Source organism: Mya arenaria, chromosome 6 (genome assembly GCF_026914265.1).
Source record: "Mya arenaria isolate MELC-2E11 chromosome 6, ASM2691426v1".
NCBI classification, from domain to species: domain Eukaryota; kingdom Metazoa; phylum Mollusca; class Bivalvia; order Myida; family Myidae; genus Mya; species Mya arenaria.
In genome coordinates, this window is record NC_069127.1 from 42330891 (window position 1) to 42355157 (window position 24267).

Genomic DNA, 24267 nt, shown 5'->3' on the forward strand with positions numbered 1-24267 from the left:
GTTTATCTACAAAGATATAAATAAACCGTAAATACGTCAAAACTGTTTTTTGTTTGTTAAATCATACTTTTATGCAAGAAGAATAACGAAAAGTAGAAACTGTCATCATATGGTTGTGTTAAGGCATTGTGAATGGGATCAAACTTTTGACGACTGATTTCATTGGCATTGAATGGCGATTGCTGAAACCGATGTAACAACATGTGCCCGTATATAGAATAAGAGTTTGATCTTCGATCTCCAAGAGTTAAGTTTTGCAGGTTGTCAATGATTGATCGGCATCTTATCGGCAACTCTTTACAACAGTTATAAAATATCAAAAATACTCATACAGAAATGTGTATTTTAGAAAAAGAATATTTGCAAGTTCTCAAGATGTTGACATCAGAACAGATGCGGTTTTTAGCCTGCAAAAAATCGTTGATATTACCATTTGAATAGCAAGATGATGACGTAATTCAAGAAGAAGTATATTTTTAGACGTTGCGAATTGCAAAACCAACGGCGAATGATCGAAGTAGTTTTGGAAACAGAAAACACTTTGATACCGAACCGCAACCAATGTTTGATGTACCTGTTGACAGCACTTGCTGCGGCCCCTCTGAAACCTTGTAGGACATCAGCGAACCCTTCCCATTAATCACGGTCGCATAGGATGTAAGGCGATGCCTTGATCAAACACTAGTTTAAGCATTATTTAAGTGATTACCCTTCCTTAAAATCAGGATTCTGTGACCGGTTGTAGTTTGAACCCAGTATGTATTTCCCTCGTGAGTCTGTAATCATCGGTCAAATATCAGCTCAATGAATATAACAGCCAATCTGTTTTAAAAACAGCTTTAATGCACAATAAGCAAATACATACTGCACAGGAGAGTTTGCACCATGCAATGAAACCAGGGTTGTGAACTGATAAAGGTATAGCTGGGTTTAACAAGTAAACAACTTATTATTCAAAGCATGTTTGCGTGTTATGCCTGTGCATTTGTTCATTGTTGTCCGGTGTTTTCTTCTTGAAAAAGAATGATAGGATATATACATGGAAATAAACAAAATACAACTTTCCTTTTGGACGACTTACACGTTTAAAAACAATAAGGGTACATACTTTCTGTTTGCTGCTAAATCTAATGGAGGAAACTAATATGGAGGAAAAGGTAAATTTTGGGTGCACCCGTTCTTGCTTTCGTTAACCGTTTAATGTAAATGTTTCTATTAAAAACGAAGGGTCTACCTTCATGCTGTTTTGTACATGTATGGGCCAAGTTGTCTTGTCCATCATTTTTTTTTAATTTAGGTCCATGAGATTCTGCAAAGCGCTGATGAGACAAGAAAGATGTCAACGGTTATCTTACAGGGGGTACAAGAGCTCAACACTCTACCTGATCTATGTCCATGGTAAAGTCTTATATGTTATTTATAACCTGATGTTACCTTCAGGTTTTCCTGAAATGTCTATCAAGTAGTTCTCTGACTCGCTAATGGTATATTTTGATGTATATTTGAAGATTTTATCACATAAATGTTTAACAACTTTATTCATGTTTTGTGTCCTATTTTCAGTTCTGATGCTTTACGAGATGCAAAAACAGGTATCAATAATGTCACTTTAAATTTTATAAGAAACATGGTTATATTTAGCTCGTTTTTTTCGAGTTCTTGTCATAGCATAGTTGGTTTCGCCCTCAGTATGATATTCGGCGTGGTCGAGGCAAGCCAAATTAAACCCGGCCATAATTAAAAAAGAAAATGCAATATATTCAAATGGAATATTGAAAACATTTCGCAATGGAGACTACGCACATGATTAGCATAGCCCATTACTCTGCCTTTAATTATTTTCGAGCTGTTCCTCCATCAATTTCGACAACTGGCCTGCAATGTTCATTAACACAAAATCTTTTATTTAGCGAAGGCGATTTGAAAAAAAATGTTTTGATCGACAAGAAAGAATATTATTTTTGTGTTCTCGTAATAACCTTGAAAGAATGTTTATAAATAGTACTATCAATTTTACATAACTAATGTATGTTTTAATAAGAAAACGATTCGATACTGAGTTTTTTTATCATCTGCACGGTGCGGACACATATTCGGCTTATTTCATACGATACGTTACAAAAATGAAATAACAAAAAAATAATGTTATGAAATTGGGAGTAAGTGACAACAATGATTACACTTGTGAATTTCTGATCTATAAATAACGAAACTGCCAGTGGTTACATTTCTTAACTAGGCATTTAGTCTCTTATATGAGGCTGTACAACTTAATCTTAATGTCATTACATCTAAGTTAAAACATACTTCCCATATCGCATTGGTATTTGAACTTCTCTCCCAGATCAAGTTATGTATGTAAGTGGATATGTATGTACTTTATCGGTCTGTTTACTTAAAGTTTCCCGGGATAGTTGAGAGGGAATAATGATTCAATATTTACTTTGTTTCGTTTGATCTGTCATTGTTAACGAAATTCACTGTTCGGAATTTGTTGTATTTGATTTCTTGTGTTTGTTCAATCAACAACGTATGCTCTTTTCCCTCGAAATGAAATCGTAACAGTTCCTTGTTTTTCCCACTTTTTATTATTGTCTTGTTTTATTCTGACTTTTGACTTTCATTCAATAAAGTTTTGTCAAATTCATTCAAGAACATAGAAGACACATATCTGACACGACCATAACTCTACCAGGTATATAATTGCATATAGGATTAAATTTTCACATTCGCATGAGAAACCTCTGACATTTAAAAGGTGCTTGTTCAATGTCTTGCTTGTTAATTAGCGATACCAACGGTTTATGGTCATGAAAATGGACACATTTATCTTGCCCTACAAGATATTTTCAATAATTTCGCACGCCCATACCGAGGCGGCCACGTCTTTCTCAATCTGCGCGTAATTCTTTTCTACATTTGTTAACAAATCTTTAAAAGTTCGGAAGGCTTTCCATGGGGGATGCCTCATTGCCACTCATATTTTGTCTTCACAATTCAGCCATTGGCCGTGTAACTGTGGATACATTTGTTGTGTATGTTCCTATATAATGAATCATCCCTATCACGTGTCTCAATTCCGTGACATTGTTTTGCGTACTAAGGTCGTTTACTGCTTGGCCTTTTGGGGATTAACACTGACCTTTTTTCACTGATCATATGGCCAAACTATTCAATTAAGTTATTTCTGAACAGATATTGTTTTGTTTAATTTACTTCCGAGTTAACGATCTTTGACATGACTCCACTTAAATATATATCATACTTCTTTACGCTTTACCAAGGACAACACGGTCATTTATAATTGCACTAACACTTTGCAGACCACCTAATAGCTCACGTAGTTTTCGTTTAAATATTTCTTGAGCTGACCTGATCCCGAACGAAACGCGTTTGAATACATATCGACCAAATGGCGAAATAAATGTCAAATCGCGAGCTGTCATCATGCGTTCATCTGATAGAAAGCAGTCGCTACTGTCATGTTCACGAGCTTGGATGAAACATCGTCAAAGTTTGGTATCAAATTCCTTTCCTTTTCCTCCACGATTTGTTTAGCTTTTTAAAATCAACAAAATACTGACAGTTCCTTTCGGCTTAGCGACTGGTCCCATGGGTGCACACCAGGTTGTCGGTTCCGTTATTTTCTCTATGACACCATCATTTTGCATGTCTTTAGTGATTTTTCAGACTTCGGCAAGAGTTAACCTAACTAGTAGTTTTTTGATTTTGGTCACAATTTTCATAGTGGTCGTTTTGGTCCCTATTTGTATTGCTTTTGAAATATAAAGTATACATATTTGATACTTAATGGAATTCACTAACACTTTTGAAGCTCATTGAAAAACGATTTTATTACCGTGACGTCCGGCATATCTGGCACTTTGCTGGTCATTTTCACGACGAACCGTGCCAACGGTTTCACTGAGAACACTGAGGTATTGTGAAAGCTGCATCATGTCATTGAAGTCAATAACCTTGTTTGGATTAAGGCTGGCCAGATCACGCCAACAGACGCCACCAGTTCGCTCCTTAAAGTTCATCCAATAACTGTATTTTCTTTTACAACTCTTTGTTGAGAATTTCAACCACTATGCCATCACGGAGTTCTTTAGATTTCAAGGATGCGTTGAACTCTCAGCTCTCTGTCAACTCGTAAAGACTCATGATGAAAGAATCGGCCGTTTCGCCTTTCCTTTATTTTCGAAAGTGGAACTTTGACCTTTCATGAATATTTTTCTTTTCTGGTTTGAAATGTCCAGGGTTTTCTTTTCCAACACGGTATCAAATTATTTTGATCATCTGCCGATGGCCAGAATTTTTGAATAAATGTTCATCCTGTTCCATAGAATATGTTAAACATAACATTTACACCTCTTTCTCCTCTTTGTGCAGTTTGGTAGCCGGCGGATGAAATTGGTTCATTGTGAATCGAATTAATTCAGAAAACTGGTGCTTAAAAAACCGAACATACTTTTTGACAATTTTTTTTCGCTATTTCATCATACTGAGTACAGTCCCTTTAAAGTGACACTCTTATTCAAAATCAATACATACACGTTTATAACAAACATAAATGTTGAGTGATAAACCTTTAACCACTTACTAAAATGTATGGAAAATTTCATTACTGATAAGGACATTTGATCGTGTGTTTAATAGTTGAAAACGCAAAAAAATGTTAAATGATTGGTGAATGCTAAAAGATTTACTGTCATCTTCTCTTGTCGCATAAGGTAGAAATGCCCAGTGTTCTGTACCTTTCTTTCAAATTAAACTAGATAGCCTTCATAAGAATCATTGTTTTCGATATGTACTCAACCTCATTAGTATATTAAAACAATATTATTAATTTTGGTAAATCTTATTTGGGAGTAAGAGTGCATCTTTAATATAATTGCGTCCATTCCCACTAGTAGTTGAATTTACTTCTGACACCATGTTATGGAATTGGGGTGTTTATTGTATATTAACACATTTTCAATGTTTTATACTTAAATAACGATATACATCTCATGATAGTTAATACGACTCTGCTATGAACAAAGGCCTTCAGCAATTCTAAAAATTACATAAGACACTAGGCGGAGCCTTATATTCATCAGTAATTATAGACATATTTCATGAATGGAACACCAAACAGATATAAAACAACAATTGCAGCATTAACACAGCTAAACTCCAAGGTCGAACTATTAAATGAAACAAACCGAGAAATGGAAAGACGTTGCAAAGAGCTTCAAACACAACTATGGGACCTCAGAAATGCATTCAACAAACTTCAAACGGACATGCTAGATCAAAGTGAGAAGACAACAGGAAGTAATCAAAACCACTGTTCCAATGGTACAAGAACATCTGCACGAACGGATAACACTGATAGCCATTCAGAAGCAGGTCATCCAACATCCTGTCAAGAGTCGAACAACTGCGTAGTGAAACAACCTTCTAGCAGCAGCAAACCAAAATTGTTGCAGAAGGAGAGGTATATTCGTATTTTCTGTTTGTTTACAGGTACATTTATATATGTTTTATCTCTTTCATGATCGCGCAAGGTATCATATTTGTCTGTAAGTGAAAGTTAAAAGCAAATTAATATATTTCTGTTGTGTTCTTTTGTTAAAGACCACGTAAAAGACGTTTTACTACATACTGTACAACTAGTTTTACATTCATCAATAGTTTGACATATTATGACTAAATGCTACTGTTGATTTCCTGTCTTCTTAATTTTTACAGAATCGACACTCGAACACCTTTTGCAGGAAATAAAACGTCAAGCGATAACCCACGAAGTTGCCAAGGTACCGCTTATGTCAATCATCATTATTAGACTCTTGCAGATTATAACAATGCTGAGTTATTTGTATTTGGCAATGTTTCAGATAAAGTAGTTCGCCAGCGTGTAAAGGCCTATAAGTCCGGACTTGACGAATGGCATGCGTTAGCATTGCGCGAAGGTAAAGTTGTAATTTGTTTGTTGATATATCTAAGTAGCTCGTTGCCTTGCAATTATTTACGTGTTTATGTAACAACATATCAATTGTCGAATATTCTCTCAAATCCATAACAGGCAAGTCTGATATCCGAACGGATCTGATTGGCATTCGAAATGTCGTTCTTATTGATATTTCGGAGAGCATGGTTGACGCCTGGGCGCAAGTGAATGGTTTCTTCAATGATTTTCTGTCAGGTATAAGGTTATCGACAACGTAATAATTTATAAGCCGTACATTTGTCAATTGTAATTAGTCATAAACAATAACATAAATTCAAAAGTGGTAGAGTTTCATATCATTTAAATTTTGGACTGGATTGAATGTAAGCATTCTTCTTTAATTTTAATATATCGCCTTTTTATGTTGCTATATCATTAACATAGTTCAAATTAACCTGATATTACAGGTTTGGCGAGCTTGCTGGACTGCGGAATTGATGTTGAGCTGGTTGCCTTAGCAACGTTTGGACACGAGACAAAAGTGCGACAGAAACTAACAGGGGATATTCAAGTGCTAAAGTCTGCATTTGGTAAAATGAAAGTTTGTGAAAAGGTCCCATTTCGTACATATTTAGTAAAATATATGTCCCAAATAAAAAGTAGCTTTGATATATTAACGTATGTTATAAACATTTATTTTCTCTAATTATAAACGGAATAAAAAGTTGTTTTAAACCATCGACTTAATTAATGTATCCTTTCATCGGTTATTATTTTAGAGCAAATAACGCTTGGAGGACCAACACCTTTCGCTGCAGGCTTACTGATGTCCTTGGCCGCCCTCGGCATCTTTGAACGTATGGCTGAATATAAACGTCTTAGATAACGTATATTTGAAAAAATATATAGATTTTAAGTATTGGACATGAAATGAAATTTAAAACAACTTTACCTGTCCAAAATATTCCCAAGTTAATTAAGAACGGTATTAATAAGTAATATCCTGAAGGCGAGAAGATACGGTGGTAAATTTTCTTGATTTGTTTTGTGATCAGGAACGAGCAGTGCTGCAGTTGTGAATGGAATCGAGCTTCCCTCAAGAATTGTCATTCTAACAGACGGTTATCCAACAGAAACAGACCTTTATATGGGTCCCGATGTGACAGATAACGTCCACTTAGAAGAGGTTTGATGTTGCATAGTTATATGGGTCTTGGTGAAGACGATATGCGATTAACATATTCACTTTAAGTTATTATTCTATTCTTAAAGGAAATAATATTATCGTTTTGTCTAATCGCTTAGATTTGTTTACGCTTTGTGAACAAATTTTCAAATTAACGCGAACAGTTAACTCGTCTACATACAGTGTTTATCCGTATAGGTGGTTGTTAATTATGTACGTATTGTACGATCACTTTTTCGAATCGAAATTCTGAGAAGATAGATTTATCTAAAATCTGGTTTTGTGTTGATTAAGGAGTTCAAATTATTTTGTAACATTCGACAACATTGTTTTTTTCATTATAACGATATTTTGTAGTATATTCTTTGATAAGCTATAATATCTTTCCTCTCGCTCATATATGGTTCTGAAGATTTTCCTCCTTATTATCTTATATAAATAAAAAAAAATCGAACATGAGCCTAAACGAATGATTTGAAGTTGTGCTTATTTTTAGAAATTATTGCACTGTGCTAACATTAAAGTAAAAAGTAAAAACACCTCAAAATATTTACAACGTGTACTTGCAAAAGCAATTGTATATTTTTCATTTTTCTTTCAGACAAAGCACGGCATCATCTCACTTTTGGAGCAAACGAGAGGTCATAAGCTGGAAATATGTGTTGTCCCAGTTGGTCACACAAACCAAGTAGGCTGATGTTTTAAATGTTTTTCCACGTCAAAATCAAATAAATTGCAAATGCATAACACGAAATTACCAGAATTCATAAAGTGGTATGCAACATTGGTACCAAAGCCGTTTTCAATCTTTGGTTTGTGTAAATAATAAAACGGCAACTTTTCATGCAAGAAAGATACCACAGGTTAGTAGAAAACAAACTTCTGATAATCATTCGAACATTTCAGGACTTTATGAGTTTCGTGGAGGATGAAGTTAAAGGCAAGATTTACAGTCACCAGGACGGTCAAAAATTAGCTAGAAGAACGCTCGACACACTGGTATTCTTTTTATCATCTCGTTGAACTATAAATAACTGCTGACATAATATGGAAAACGTTAATTCTCTCTTTTTGTCGACTTATATCGCGAAACATATCAACAAAAAAACACTATAATACTTGACTTGTTTAGATTTGATCAGATATAAATATCGAGATTATTTTAAAGATGCTGTTTTAATTATCATTAGGCCGCAGGACAATTGCTGCGTGGTGTTTATCCAGTTTCATTTGGCGGAGAAGATTTGGAAAAGGTAGTTTTAAGTAAAATATATTCACTCTCCCTTACTTGAATTTTGATTTTGTTTAGCAGCCAATTGAATCAAATTGGTTAATCGTTTTGGTTAAGGCAAAGGTAAGTCGGAATTTTATTAAAAGGTTAATATTTACCCATTAATGTCTGTTGCGGAATAAAACTGCTTCTACTTACAAACTTTCCAAAAGATGCTATCTGCCTATCCAACGTTTTACAAATTATAAACTTTGGCCAAACTTTTGTCGTTTGTGTTTAAAAATAGAAATTCACAGAAATGCAAGAACATTCAGTGGATTTGATACAACTTCTTACAAACGCTCAATACCCTCAGGATCAGTACACGGAGACCACAGGAACTAATTTACCCGCGCCTGGTTCCCGAGTTTCTAGAGGCCCTGACTGGAGATATCGCGATGACGACGATAAGTGGATGGGAACCATCGTGGGACATCGGAATGAAGGTACTTTGACTGATTGAGGTAAAATGCATTTCAGGGAGATTGAATGACATAAGTTGGATATTATTTTTATTGTTTATATCTACTGTAATATAAAATATGGCGTGTAAAAATAACAGTTATCATTTAAGCACTCACAAATACACAAACTCATTTACACCGCAGATAATAACATTAATTTGGGTCTTTAACCCCCCTCCCCCTCCAAGCTTTATCAAAACACTGTTCTACAAATTAATTAATACCGTAGACTAACTTATTAAAATATAGTTTTTCAAGAAATGATTACCAACAGATCAAGTGTGGGTAGTTTGGGACGCGCTGGACACACGCGGTTGTCTGTACAGATACGGAATGGGAGGGGCTTATGATGTCATTTTAACTGATGAAGGTCGGATACTTGAGGAAAAAAAGGCTATTGCTGTTGGATGCCAAGTAAGACCAGGTAATCCGCCGATGCAGTGGCGTACTCCGAAGTATTCCGGATTACAGTCGTTATATATAACAAATATTATACTTCAAGCACTAACGAGATTACTGTCAGGGTTTATGCTGAACAAATTTAAAAGCCTAAAATGTTATGGCTATATATGAAAAGGCTATGGTTTTAAACTTAAAAAATGAGATAAATCGTTGAAAAATTCTTTTTGAAATCAAATAAAACGAAATATGATCATATAACGCTTAGTTAAGTGATTTATTTTTAGTAAAATCAGGCATAATGCGTTTTCAGGCCTAGGATGGAAGAGTTCAAACACTGATATTGGCTTGCAATGTGTCGGGGTTGTATTACGTGTTCATATGACCGGTGCGGTCCCAAAGGCGCTGGTAATAAGCGGCATCTACTGATATATAGTTAATACATGATATAGTAGACAATGGACTCACATATATTTTTTTCTAAGTAAACATTATTAACAATTCGTAGTCAAACGTTCGAAGAAAAAGCATGTATGGTTGTTCCTAAATCAGGTGAATATAGTTATTTATGTTCATGTCCTTCGGGATCATCGGATAAAACATACAGTGAATGCTTTGCCGGGGCCGCTTAGAGTGTCCACCTCACCATAATCTTTAAACAACAAATCGACCCTATGAAAAAATATTTATCTAAAGAGTCTTAAGTTTGTTGAACTTATTTATTTTACAACGTTTGTGAAATGTGAAATTTTTTTTTACAATATTATATTATCACTTTCGATGGCACGATGTTACGCGGTAGTGTGGTCTTGTGTTGTGTTCGCTCTTTACATCACATATAATTTTTTGTTTGAAGGTACGTTGGAAGAACGGTGCCAAAGGAGAATACTCGTACATGACAGAAAGCCCTGCGCAACCGGAAATTCAACTTGTGTCAGTACAAAACAATATTGATTATCCTTAAATGGAATTAGAAATAAGATGAACACAGTGTTCTGTTTCAATATTGTTACAAATGATTTGAAGTTCTTTCGACGCAAATGGAATGAATTTATAAGGACGAATGCCAAAACATATTTAGTGTAATATTTCTAATAGTATGAGTAAGTTATTTGCATGGCAGAAAATTCGCTCATTTGTTGTTGTTCAACACCGTTTTATTGTTTTGCAGGTCTGATAGTACACCGACAGTCATTCGACAGGGTTTACAGTCTGTCGTTAAACAAACAAAAAACAAAAACAAGTATAAGTAGAACCTCTTCGCGAAAGAATCAGTAGCAGTCCTTCGTTAAAACTATGTTACTCTTCTGCGTTAAAGACTTATTAGTACCTATGCGTTTTACAACATGACGGGACTTATCTCATGGCCCGGTTTCGAAGTTTTGTAGCACGTCTCAGTTTGATACTTGGCTTACACCTGACGTTTTACTTTATTCAGATCCATACTTTGTGAGTCTTTTTTGAATACTACAAAAGGATAGTGATGTCTTTCTGAGTGTTTTATGATCTTGATATAACTTTGCAATAGGTACCAGTGGGATCATTTAGTATATTTGATGTTTCTCTAATTCTTAAGTTAACGGAGAAGTAAATTATTATTTTTTGAATTTACAAAGATATAAATAGACAATAAATATGCCATCAATGTATTTTGTGTGCGAATTGCTACTAAGTATGCAACGAAAGAATAAACAAATGGTTGTGTGAAGTAACAGTCACACCTACATTGCTACCCGGATTCAACCTCTTCACGACTGATTTTATTCAATGGCGGTGCAACCACTTCTGTCCATAATAATATTTTAAATTAGAGTTTGATTTTCGATCTTCAAGCGATAGGTTTTAAAACTTATGAGTTATTGATAGGCATTTTATTGGCAACCGTTTACTACAGATACGGCGTTAGGCTCTCAACTGATTGAGACCGATTTGTGACTTGTCAGCAAATCTTTTGTGACTGGTTTGGACTGAACGGGGGCTGGTCGAATTGATAGTTGTCGATCAATCACCGAACAAAACATAAGTCATAAAACATGTGCGTATTACACACTAAAAGTTAACAAATGACATGAGTGAATTTGAGTTATAATGACAATAGTTTGTGGAAATCGTTGTTAATCTTATATTCACATTGGTAAAATATTTTATTCACAAGGTATATATTTTGTATTTATTTACTATAGCTCGATTAAAACCCCCAGATGGAAGCAGATTTCGGGTCACTCTCGCTTTCGTTTCCTGGGAAAAACAAGTACTTTGTTAAATTTTAGATGACGTACGCTTCTTTTGTTTAGATCTACATTTATGCGACGATGGCATCATTTAAGAACAGATCAAAGAAACTATAAACAGATTTTAATGTGTATTTTTAAGTATTTTTAACCAGCTTACATTATGTTGAACATCAATAAATATGTCGATGAAAACGTTCAAAACGATATATTTCTAGCTTCAAGATAAGAAATGTGATAGGAAATAACGCTATTTAGTACATTTGGAGAACTGTATACCGAAATTTGGAAAAAGGACTACTACTTCTATATCAGATAGGTAATTCCGGATATAGTGAAGCAGAGGTTGGTTTACGGTCAAGTATTTGTACTCTAGATAATATGTTTTTTGTATATCATGGTTTATTTACACATGTTTTAGTATAATAAGCAACTACAGTGTGTTCTTGTCCATTTTACTAAAGCCTTAAAAGTTTAATAAACTTGTTTGCGATTATTTTTTTAGTAAACTTGAGATGTATTCATATGTTAAGCCGAAAGTAAAGTATTGTTATCAGTTGAGTGGAACATATGGACATGTAAAAAGTGTGCGGCAAGGAAATTGATTATCATCTTTCTTGTTATCAATGTTTTAAATGATTGGGAGTCTATTTTCGATGATAATAGTAAAGATGGTATCGATGTAAATTTGTTTGTACTTCTTCATAATAGCAAGTGCTTTTGACATTATTGTTGTTTGCTAATAATGCTGCAGAAGTGCAATAAAGTCTTAATTCATTATCAACATATAGGGAACGTTGAACAATAATTGTGATGTCAATAAAACAATTACAGTATTTTTAAGGAAAGGAGTCATTGTTGATTAGTTGAATTATGGAGGTCAACCTTGACTGAAATAATAATTTTTAGAAATCGTGGCCTTTTACGAAATATTGAGAAATGGTACTTTCGTGGTGTACAGAGACATAGAAAATGCATTCAAATCCACTGTGATTACGTTAATAAAGTGTGACTGAATCTCTGATGTTATCATGACGTCGCTTGTTGTAATATGGCGTGTTCTGGGTACGCCTTACTGTGTTATTGTTATTTGCTGTAATACATCGTGGACAAAATATATCAACCTTTAAACATATATAAGCTTTCCAAGTATATAGTGATATTTTTTTCGAGCAATAGTCTACGAACTTCCCGATCACCACTCGTAAAAATTAAAACAACATCTGTTTATAAATACAAGGGTATAGTGTTTAGTCAACAGTTGTCATGGACGCCAGCACAAGACAAGCTAGCAGCTAGCTCAAGCTCAAAAAGCTATTTTTGCTATTTAACGTTACCAAAAACCATTTGGTTATTTTTTCAACAAAAGAACAGTTTAAAATGTTTGACGCTATCATGACTAAACCTATTTTATGTTATGGATTTCAGATTTGTGGCTATACATTCAGTCCTAAGATTGAATATGTACAAATTTAAAATGATTTCTACAGTAAGCGTATTGGTGTAAATAAAAACACTAATACGTGTATGATTCTTGGAGAATATGGAAGATTGCTTTTATGTATATATCATGTACACTGGATAACTTTAAGTGAAAACTGTATGTAAAAGACTAGATCGTGTAAACCGGATTTAAATCCCGGTATCGTTTAGCAATAGGAGTCATCCGGTGGTAGAATGTATTCAGCCTACAAAGTATTAGCTTAAAGTTGTACGTTCAGCGAGAATTTTGGTTATAAAACACAAAAATAACACAACTGTCGTGAAAAGGCATCCTTATTTTAGCGTTGTGCGAAATTTCGTCTCTAGATTCCACTCCAATGGCCTGATATTAACACGATTTTCAGACCATATTTATTATTGGGTGGTTACCAAAAAATCCGCTATGGCCTACTCGGAGTTATTCCGAGCAGTTCCGAAAGCCTACGAAAGTAAACGGAGCACAAGCACGTGACAGTTATGAATAATCAATGAGGTCAGCAAATCAAAACAAAGATGGACAGATGAAAATGAAAAGAGAAACAGAGGCAGACAGAGATTGCCAAAATCGATCAGAAAGCGACGGTAAATGGAAAATGTAGGAAATATATTGACGTCAATGGTTTATTTAGGCATTCATTGAAAGAAAAGGATAACATTCAAAGCTTCAAATGGAGTGGGAAAATGGAGGGCGTGGAAACGAAACATCACGATAGGTTTGTGTTTTAGGGTGGTTTTATTTTCGCAAATATTTGTGGGGAATGGACCTTACCTAGGGTCCCTGGTGTGCGGGGACATTAGCGGGGATTTTACCAACTAGTCGTCCCGGCAGGGCCGGGATTTTACCCGGGGTAGGCTGGAACGAAAGTCAAAGTCCCTGCTATTCCCCGGACCTACGGGGCTGTGGTTACAAATGACTGGTAAATAAGCATTAAGGATTTCAGCACTTGCAATATCGATATGGGGGGCACACCCCACACCTAACCCCATAACTTCCTTGTTTACTGCCTATTTCAATGGTACTTGTACACTAATAAGCAATCGGGCATACTTTTTTATTGTTTTGTCATTTCTTATCTTCTCCCTGTACGCTTAAGTAATAAAAATGGTCAAAAGACTCGTTGAAAGTCATTCAGGTGGCATATTTTTATATAGGATCAAAAAGAAAGAAATTGCCCAAAATGTACCATTTCGGACTAGATATTATGTACATTTCCTAGGGGGTGAACCTGGCCGTTTGCCATCATTGCTGACCAAAATTATTCAGTTCTGGGGGGGGGGGGGGGAGACACACGTTGAAAGGTTACAACCCCTGAGTGACTCCAATCTTGTGTCAATTACTGGATCTGCCTTTGGCAGGCTTTGGCAAAACATGCCTGGATCACTGTAAAATAAGATTACATGCGAAATCCAGACTTTCTAAGTCAAATGTTAAAAGGGCAAAATAGTTGGCATCATATGCAAGTTAGAGATATCGTCAAAAACTTGAAAAAGTCAAGCTAAATCCAATAGCAACTGCAATTCAATTGAAAAGAACAATTGTATACAGCACATTTATTGGCATTTCAATATATGTAATTTGTTTTGAAATATTTTTATTACCAAAAAATTGCATTTGATGTCTTTTTTGACTAACTGAAGGACCTGAGCCAACCCCCAAATGTGTAAATACAGCCCTTCAATAAGCTGTGATAAAGTATTCTTTTGTTAAGAAAATCCATTCCTTTTGACAAATGGTCGAAATTAACACAAGCCAGTAAGCCTTGCACTGGTAAAATGCCTCGGGTCTTACCCAAAATCCTGATTTTTTTATAGCAGGGCTTGTTTGAAATTTGATTCAAAGCTAAAGTATACGAATCAGGGCTTCTTCATCAAAAAGTCTAATTTCAATGATTGTTTTGATCCTGTTCATGATTGTATTGGCATTTGAAAAAAAATCTTTTATCATTTTTATATCAATAATATAAGAACCTGGCTTTAAATAGAAATTGGTACATATGTGATACTAGTTAACATGTTAAAGGTAGTCCATCCATCTTTTATGCAAAAAAATAATGCAAAAAATTATATTTCTTTTCTTTTTATATTTCTATTTTGTATATGAACTCTACAAAATACATGTACCAAGGGTTTAATTATTATAAGATGAATGATTTGCTGAAATTTCTTTATAAACATAATATAATAATAGTTAATAAAAATTTACAGTATTTGGGGTTTCAGTATCTTTTGACATCACGCTTCAAGACTCCGATGTCAGGAGGCTGGTGATGTCACAGATTTTAACCTGGCTTGGACATGCCAAGTGTACTGTAAGTACAGTTTTTTTGCAAATAACAAAAAATATCATTCGAACTTTTCAAATATAGAAAATCAAAGGCAGCGTTTTATCAACTCCAAAATCTCATTTTCTATTCATAAGTGTTAGAAAGGGTTTTAGGCAAAACAATCATACTTTTTGAAAGTAAGTATGAATAACTGCACTCACCTCTTTTGTCAGCATATCTTATATCACTGGTTTCATGATATAAGCTTAAAAAGTGGCTAATGAATTCCAAAACAAAAATTGAAATAAAATATGTTTACACAGTCCATAGGTGAGAATGCAGCTTTAAAAATCATGAAAAGGTAGAAAAGTGGTTGATATCCTTTTTATCAAATAAGGCCTGATATTTGTGTCATGAAAATGCAGTGATTTGAGCTTGGAAGTATATGTTGGTATATTGATTAAGTATTTATGATATTGATTATTAACATATAACATTTATTGATGATATAAGTAGATAAATGAAAATAAAATGAAATGCTATTTATTTTAAGGGCATCTCAGCTGTTCTTCTCCAACATTTGACGGATGAGCATGAGTGGCCTCCCCCGATTCAATTTTATGAGTAAAGTCATGGGCCATTGAGCCAAGAGGAGAGGAATTCACCATGGCTAAACAAGAAAAAAAAACACTTTAGTACCCTTAAAGCCCTTAGAGTGAATGTCCTTGACAACCACCTTCTATCAAAGACGCATACTATCTAGTCTACAGGTAATTAAATTTAATGTACAGCAAGCTTTGACTTTTTTCACATCTTATATTAGTAGAAGTTTGAAGTTATACCCTTTTATATATTATTATATTAAAAATCATGGAATTCAGGCTATTTATACAGGAAACAAGAATAAGCATTTCATAAAATAACTGCATCATAATTCATGAAATTGAAATGATCTGATCACATTTTCAGGCTTTAAAGCTGCACTCCCACAGATTGAACGTTTTGACAACTTTTATTTTTTTTGTCTTGGAACGAGCAGATTTTTATATTTAAGTTAAAGAAAGTGATGTTTATGCATTAAACATTATTTTTCGAACGGAAATATGAAAAACTGCCATCTGATTTTTTTGTCAGCAATCTTATATTATTGGTTTCCAGATATTCTCGCAAAAATGTGCTCTTTGCAAGACAAAAAAAATAGAAATGTAAAATTTGTATATCTGTGAGAGTGCAGCTTTAAGTCTGGTTCTTTAAATATTTATTTCGATAACTATCTTACTTCTAGATAATTGTGCGTGTGTGTGTGTGTGTGTGGTTGTCAAATCTTATTCTGTAAATGAAACATTTCTTGTTTTGTATGCAGACTAAACCGTGCATGGAACAATAGAAGAAGATGGCAATATTCCCCAGTAAACGCAGTGAAAGAAAAAAGACCTATCCATACAAAGAGTCGCTGAAGAAACTGATCTTCATGTGTCACTTGACCAACAATTTTTCGGTATGGGTAGAAAGGCTGTTATGGGAAGCACTACCCTCGACAAATCTCTAGCCACCTTGAACAGTTATCTCCTTAACCAAGAAGGGAATAACCAAGAAGGGAATTGTACAGCGAGCAAGAATCTAGGTTTAATAAGAGACATTTCTAGAGGTTTACTATGTGCTCCAATATTCATGAAACTTAATGACAATGGTCTCATTGTTGTCTTGTTTGAAACTAGGTCACATGTGGACTGAATGGAAGTCACTTGATTTTATTTTTAAAACATTACAGAATCAAACCTTGGTATTGCTTTGTAAGATTACATGTGTTCAAACTTAGTGATAATATTCACCTTGATGAAATGTTAAGGGAGATCAAGTTTGTCACATACGGTAAAAAATATGGTCACTTCTTAAGAAATATTTGGGTGCTAGAAGCAAAACGTGTACTCGCAATCATGGAAATTTGTGTGTATATTTGTTCTCTTCAGCTTTATAAGTCGTGTTACCTGCGAAATGCTAACACATTTTAAGTATTTAAAAAAAGTTTGATTTTATATTAAAGTGGATGGAACTTGACCAAAACCCTTTGAAAATAGGGTATATCAAAAGCACATAGGATACTTTGAAAGTTGAACTTCATACATGTATATTGATTTATATGTGATGATTATTTTGGTGAAGTTCTCAAAAATAAACAAAATGTCAAATTAAACATTTGTTTTTCATGGAATCTTTCTGTAAAAGAAAACAAAAACACAACACTAAGACAAGTTAGCTTTTAGATAACTGGGCCAACATTAGTATTTCTTTTAAACATTAACTCTCATTAACTTTTGACATTATATAGCTCCGTAACAACAGTTTTATATAAGTGACACTGGCTAGAAATAGTGACGTTTGCGAGAAATGACAACAATCACAAGATAGAGCATTTTTTTGAATAAAATCTCTACCTTACCTGCCTTATAATTTTTGGGATGTTAACCTACACAAACGTTTTTAAGACCATTTCAGAACAGTGTTGTGGTTGGGTATTTTGTAGCTAGCAAATTGACTAGCATTGTCAAGAATTCATCTGTTTATATTAACTTTCAAAATATAATAATCACTTAAGGAGCAATTGTAACATACCAGCAAATCATACATACTGACCAACACAAATTATCGGATATATAAGATTTGAGTTTTTAAATCAAGAAGAAGTCAACAAACTGTGGGATCTTCATGGTTTTATTTCAGTTATTTACTTCTTTGTGGGAAAGTGGTTTATTGCATTAATCTTTGTTCTACTTAAGAAATGGGCTGTATCAAAATTGAGCCTGCTTTAGGTCCATTTCATTATTTCTAAACAAGGTTGAGAAAGGTATGACACATTTTAAAGATAAAATGTGAAATTTGGATTCAAACAGACATATTGCTTGAGTGTCATTTGAAAGCGCTTTTAAACAGAAAAACAAGAGATGTTTGTCAAACATACGAACCCCCTCCTTGAGGAGCGCCAAGTTGTCAGGCTTATTCCGCAAATTGAATTAAATATGCAAAGACTGAAATCACAGCTGACTTGTCATTGACATTAGATGCCTTTGCGGCAGTTTTAAGATTATGACCGTTCAAAGTGTGAGGATGGTAAGTAAATTTCTAAATCATGTTCAGATGATGACTGATATTTGCAGATAAAAATATACCCTTTCAGCAGCAGGAAATAAGTAAATATGACAAAATAATTAATCATGCATATAGGTTGACCTCTTACTTCAAGATCTATAAGATCATCAACTGGTCACCCCCAACCTAGATGGCAAGTTTGAGAACCATGGGTGCAGGCATTGTCAAGTAATCACACGAATATGCTTTCAAGGTCACTGTAACCTTCACCTTTGACCTGATTACCCCTGAAATCAAAATGAACCATCTACTGGTAAAGCCAAATTCCCTTATCATGTTTGAGAGCCATGGGTGCAGGCATTGTTGATTTATCACTCGTTCATTCATTACAAACTTTCGTCACTTAGGGCCAATGACTCCTTAAATCAGTTATGGTCATACCCAGCCTCAATGTCAAGTTTGATGATCATAGGGCCAGACATTTTTGTGATATCACTCAGAGAATCTTTGTTAACCTTTTCAACTTAAAGGTCACTGTGACTGTTACCATTGGCCCAATGACTCCTAAAATCAATAGGGGTCATCTACTAATCAGGCCCAGCCTCCATGTCAAATTTGATAACCATACCGTACGTTCAGGTATTTTTGAGTTATTTCTCGGACAAGCTTTAACAACTTTATACCATTAAAGGTCACTGTGATCTTGAACTTGGACCTGATGACCCCTTAAATCAATAGGGGTTATCTACTGATCAGGCCCAACATTCATGACAAGTTTGATAACCATCTGTCCTTCAATTGTTGAGTTATCACTTAGACAAGCTTTGATCTACCAACAAAGCTGCGAATCGTCCGACCAACATGTGCAATGCAATATACCCCTCTTCCTCGGAGGGGGCATAAATATAAACAATAACATGAGTATACATAACATGCAGGTTTTCTGGCTTTCAAATTGAAACGAGATAATTACTTAATGACAGTTTAGCAACCAAATACAGTACAAATCAGTATTTATAAAATAACAAGTCATTCACAAAAGTATACAAAAATGACCTGATATTGTTTATATCATATTTTAATATTTAAGAAAATCAAGAGAACAGATACGATCCGTCTGCAAAAATTGTGTTCATCTACTGAACCCTCCTTTGCACAAGGCCACTGTATTGTTCTTAGGGAATCGGGAAGGTTTCCTGGACTCTCAACACAACACAAGGGAATAGCCCTCTTGTCACAAGCCTAAAAATAACTCTTTGTCAGAACACAATATAAGTCGCCTAGTAGCGGTTGGGTCGCGCCTGGTCCTCCTCATCAATGAACACAAGAAATCCTGCCTCATCAAATGGGCAAGGGTTAGAACCTCTTCATTCAAAACAAGGAGGTCAGAGTCCTGAAAGAGGGAAGGTTTATCAAAAGCCAGTAGCATAATTCACAGATACTAAGATTAAAAATAAGAAATATCCAGTGATGTGCTACTATTAAGTCATACTTACTTCAGTACGAATGTTCAAGAAAGTTCTTAGCACTCACCTGAACAGGAGTGCTTTTAATAATTTAGTAGATACAAACTTTGCCAGCATATAAAATAGCTTTTAAATGTTTATAAAATAACACTGCCCATATTTCATACATGCCAACAATTCAACTTGGTCTGCCTGTGTGTGACTACATGCATGTTAAGATGTTTAAAACCATATGTTTTTAGAAAAACACAACACTAGACTTCCTATGAAGTACAAACATGCAAATGAGTTGTCAAGTATCCATTTTTCAATACAAATTTTCAAGAACTCATTAGCAGTATTAAATAATGTAAAACCAGCTTTTAAATTTACATGAAATGTCATAAAATTGTTCATAAATATCAACTTCATTTAACATTTAGGTACACTCATGTCTTAGATCTATACAGAATTTTAGTTTCTATAAGGTTCTTACAGCAGTTTGAGAAAGACGGGCCTCCCGGCGACAACAAACTTTTTTAACTCTGCATTGAAATGTCCCGGCAGTTGAAGCACACTCAAACCAGCTTGGATTACTACTCCCTTCCTCAGACTCTGGTCCAGCACCTCTAATACGAGCATCATGAATCCTGGCTCCATCTTGATGACCCTTATAATTGCTCCCTGAAGTTGCAGCTTTGTCAGCTTGCTCACTTGTTTCTAAAGATAATAAATAATATTACAAGTAAAATTGTACCTTTAAAATACCGCAGCACTTTGTTTGGCAAAAGGCACTAGAAATTTTTGGAATTTTGAGTCGCGAATATTCCTAAATAGGGAAATTTTACAGTTAAAAAATAAGATTTTCAGTCTCCTGCGTATAGAGAATTTTTTATAAATAAGTTTATTTTCCCGTTCAAAAGACCTTAAATGCCTGAAATATCAATACTTGGGGTATAAATATCTTTAGCAATAAATCATGACACAAAATATTTCATACTGATAGATCTCTGAATGTGATGAAAATCAATAATTTTTGATTTCAAATATTTCCAAAACATTAGATTACATAACACATAGTTAATTAGGATGCTGAATGAGCCAGTACAGGTAAAAAGACTTCCATAAAAAAGTTTTGTTTTTTTTGCCTTTGTTTGACTAGGATTTTTTTCTGAAGATTGGGAAAAAATATTGTATATTTTGCTTTGGGAATGGGTCTGATAGTCGGAGCTGTGGGTACTCTAGAAAAAGCCCTGAAGCTGACTCTCATTATTGATCAACTTGTTTACATTTATTCCAAAACAACAAACCAGTCAGTTGTAACCATGCCCCCCCCCCCCACCGGTGCGGGAAGCAGGGACTTTGACTTTAGGTCCAGAAAATATCCCTGAACTGCTGATAAAATCCCCTTTAAATGCAACTGCACCCACGGGGATCAAAGGTAAGGCTCATTCCCCGCTATTTAAGCACTAGACAAAACCACCGCATTCACCCAGGTTCACATTGGAGGTAAAACACGGCCCATTTCGCCGGACCTAGGGGGAGTGGGGGCATAGTTACAATTGACTTTTCTATAATTCTTACAAGTTCACATTTCAATTGCAAATACTGACATGTTTTGGAAACTTGAAGAACATTTGGGAAGTATAATGGCAATTAAAGACAAATGATATATAAGAAGTCAAAACGGTCAATTAGTAAGAATTCAGCTTTAAATATACAATATAAAAAAAAAATTGGAAAGGAGTACCCTCCAAACATATTTGTGTCCCCCCCCCCATAACATATTAATTATTACTTGATCAACTTGTGGTTTCACTTATGTGAAGTGTCAAATTATAGAGTGATCTAGTTTTTGATTCTTAATTCTCTGCATCATTCAAATACATTCAAATACACATTTAAAATGGATTTCTAAGATGATGTATGTGTTATAAACTTACGCTGTTGTTTTTTTTTTGGTTGGCTGTGTTATGGTATTTGAATCGACGGATCAGGCTCATCAACATTCTCTTTCAATATCAATTTGGGATAAGGGAATGTTTGGAGGTGACTGAAAATACAAAAATAAGAATTTTATCTATACTGTACAGTAAATTATCTACCTGACACCCATGCAGATCACTACGTGATTTACTTTTAGTTTCATCTTTTTTACAATAGAAATAGGTCAATCAATCATGAATTAATGGTCCAGAAATCAAATGCACGTTTACTTACAAGTATGCGATGCTCCAAACATAATACTGTACGGTTCTATGATAAATTAGGCGCGATTGAATATTAACATCATTTTACCCCACCCACTTCAGTTACTGTATACATGCCTTTTGATTTATGGTAGAATTTAGAAAATATAAACAATAAAATGCACGTTCGTTCATTACCTCATTAAAAAGTCGGTTAGAAGTAAAACAAGAAAGACCATTGATTCAAAGCATCAAAGAGCGCCGTTTAATAGTTTATGCATTTGTTATATGTTGAAAAACAAGGAATGTCAAGGCCAACAAGCATATTATGGTGCATTAATCCGCATCCATGAAATTCTCAAAATATTTGTAGTATTCTGCTTGACAACATAGGCAAAAGCATTGAAATTGAAGAGTTTCAAGTTGATCATTGCATGAGGGGTGGGGTACATTAATGAACACGACAGAATTAGGTTGCTTGTGCACTGTACTTTTTGTCATTGCCACCTACCCATATACCAAGTTTTATTTTAATACCATAAGTAGTTTTAAAGTAATGCTCTGGTCAAGAAAAAGCGGCAAAGGGCAATAATTATGTAATTAGCTAAAAAAGAGTTATAGTCATTGTCCACTGCTCTTCCTCTCGTTGTGCTAAATACCATTGAATGATGTTTAATGAAATTCCAAAACAGTAGTTTTCTAGTTATGCTCCGGACAGGAAAAGATACAAAGAGAATAACTCTTGCAATACACTGAAATAGAGTTATTGTTCATGTACACTGCAGTTCTAATCATATAGGGGGAGGGGACACCGTCACCATGCTGGAATGACAACTTGTAGGGAAGAAAAAGTTACCTCATTCATCATAAGGAATTGATATGAAATAACAATTTAACAATTTTTGTAGTACTTTAATAAACATTATCATTTCGTCTGAAAGTTGCAAACATAAATAGAACATAATTATTGAACTGTTATATAAAAAGTGAACATTGTTTACTAGATGAAATGCATTTATAACATAACATGCCTTGTTTTTAGCTGTTTAATAATACTAAAATGTAATGTAAAATTGCATAAAAAACTGGTCACTGGAGTTATTATGTTAACTTCTTCATTTACATAGTAAAGAAGAGTTGAAAATGGATGTTTTTAGTTGATATTAACACAAAAACAGCATGTGTCTTATTGGACAATGGCAATTTTTTTAAATATGATAAAAATAACGCATTCAAACTGAATATGTATCAGACTATGTCTGAAAGAAATAATACTGTTTCTATTTTTCACAAAGGTTTTGAAATACAACAATGCACATATATAAGCATAAATAGGCCAAATATGCAAAAATATAATAGTAAACAATGTGTGAAAGTGATACTGAACACTTAAAATAATTTCTTTGTGCATTAAATGAATATATACCAGAAAAGCAATACTAAATCAAGTCCAAAATGTATAATAACATGAAGAACACCCCTTTATGAATATCTTCATAACAAATAAGAGTACATGTGAACAATAATCATTTATATCATTAGTATCAAATGTGTCTAGTTTAAAGTGTGTTTTCATTTGCATTAAATTACATTGTAATATATACCAGAAAAGCAATTATAAAAATCCTTAAATGTATAAGAAACTGAAGACAATAAAGAATAACACCCATTTATGAATATCTCTAAAACAAATCAGAGGTCACCTAAACAATAATGATTCATATAATTAGTATCAAATGTGTCTAGTTTTTGTGTGTCTGTTCATTATCTTTAAATGAGCATCTTTAAAGTGAAACTCTTATTTGAAATCAATACATATAATTGTATTTATAACACACATCAAATTGAATGATAAAACAATAAATACTTACTAAATAATGCATTTACTGAAATATTGTTTACTGATAACAAGCTTGTGACCCTGTTTATAATAGCATTGTGACCCTGTTTATAATAGCAGAAAGCATGACAAATATTAAATGATTGGTGATTGCTAAAAGATTTACTGTGGTCTACTATAGTATCACAAGGCAGAAATACTTCCGGTTACTCATGTCGAGTAACCGAAGTTATCAACAAGTGAAATGTTAGTTGTTATTAACCGAAGGTCAACGTAGGGTCAATTCGCATGAGTTGTTTATCGCTCTTCTAAATTTCTATTGGTCAAGCAAATTCTCGCTTTACAAGTATTAATCCTTTGTGGTAAAGCTTTCTTTCGAATCAAGCCATCGTCAGTACAAGGTGTGTTAAAAGTTATGGAATTAATTTCATCGTCATTTAAAAATATATATATATATATATATATATATATA

The 24267-nt window shown here is 34.1% G+C and overlaps 1 protein-coding gene across 4 annotated transcripts; it reads left to right on the plus strand.

Annotated features, from left to right (window-relative positions):
• The first annotated feature begins 1010 nt into the window (after positions 1 to 1010).
• Positions 1011 to 12413, plus strand: LOC128236606 (uncharacterized). 4 transcript variants are annotated; one of them, XR_008261390.1, is made up of 19 exons: positions 1011 to 1157; positions 1298 to 1398; positions 1564 to 1592; positions 5164 to 5485; positions 5740 to 5804; positions 5886 to 5960; positions 6074 to 6193; positions 6406 to 6528; positions 6718 to 6795; positions 6994 to 7124; positions 7726 to 7812; positions 8031 to 8123; positions 8315 to 8377; positions 8642 to 8840; positions 9133 to 9282; positions 9571 to 9665; positions 10114 to 10190; positions 10429 to 11292; positions 11441 to 12413. XR_008261390.1 is itself a non-coding variant. In XM_052951581.1 (18 exons), exons 1-18 carry the CDS (start codon positions 1131 to 1133, stop codon positions 10508 to 10510), a joined length of 1917 nt encoding a protein of 638 aa, XP_052807541.1. In that variant the 5' UTR covers positions 1011 to 1130; the 3' UTR covers positions 10511 to 12413. The 4 variants fall into 4 exon arrangements, 2 of the variants coding, with proteins under 2 accessions (XP_052807541.1, XP_052807542.1); XR_008261391.1 differs by having other exon boundaries at positions 10429 to 10706; positions 11152 to 12413; XM_052951581.1 differs by having other exon boundaries at positions 10429 to 12413.
• Positions 12414 to 24267: the final 11854 nt, after the last annotated feature.

Excerpts from the sequence above, each read along its gene's own strand:
- LOC128236606 (XM_052951581.1), top strand. The coding sequence starts at position 1,131 with ATGGAGGAAACTAATATGGAGGAAAAG. Across the intron at positions 8,378-8,641 it reads GCGGAGAAGATTTGGAAAAG|AAATTCACAGAAATGCAAGA; the intron begins GTAGTTTTAAGT and ends GTTTAAAAATAG. Across the intron at positions 8,841-9,132 it reads CGTGGGACATCGGAATGAAG|ATCAAGTGTGGGTAGTTTGG; the intron begins GTACTTTGACTG and ends GATTACCAACAG.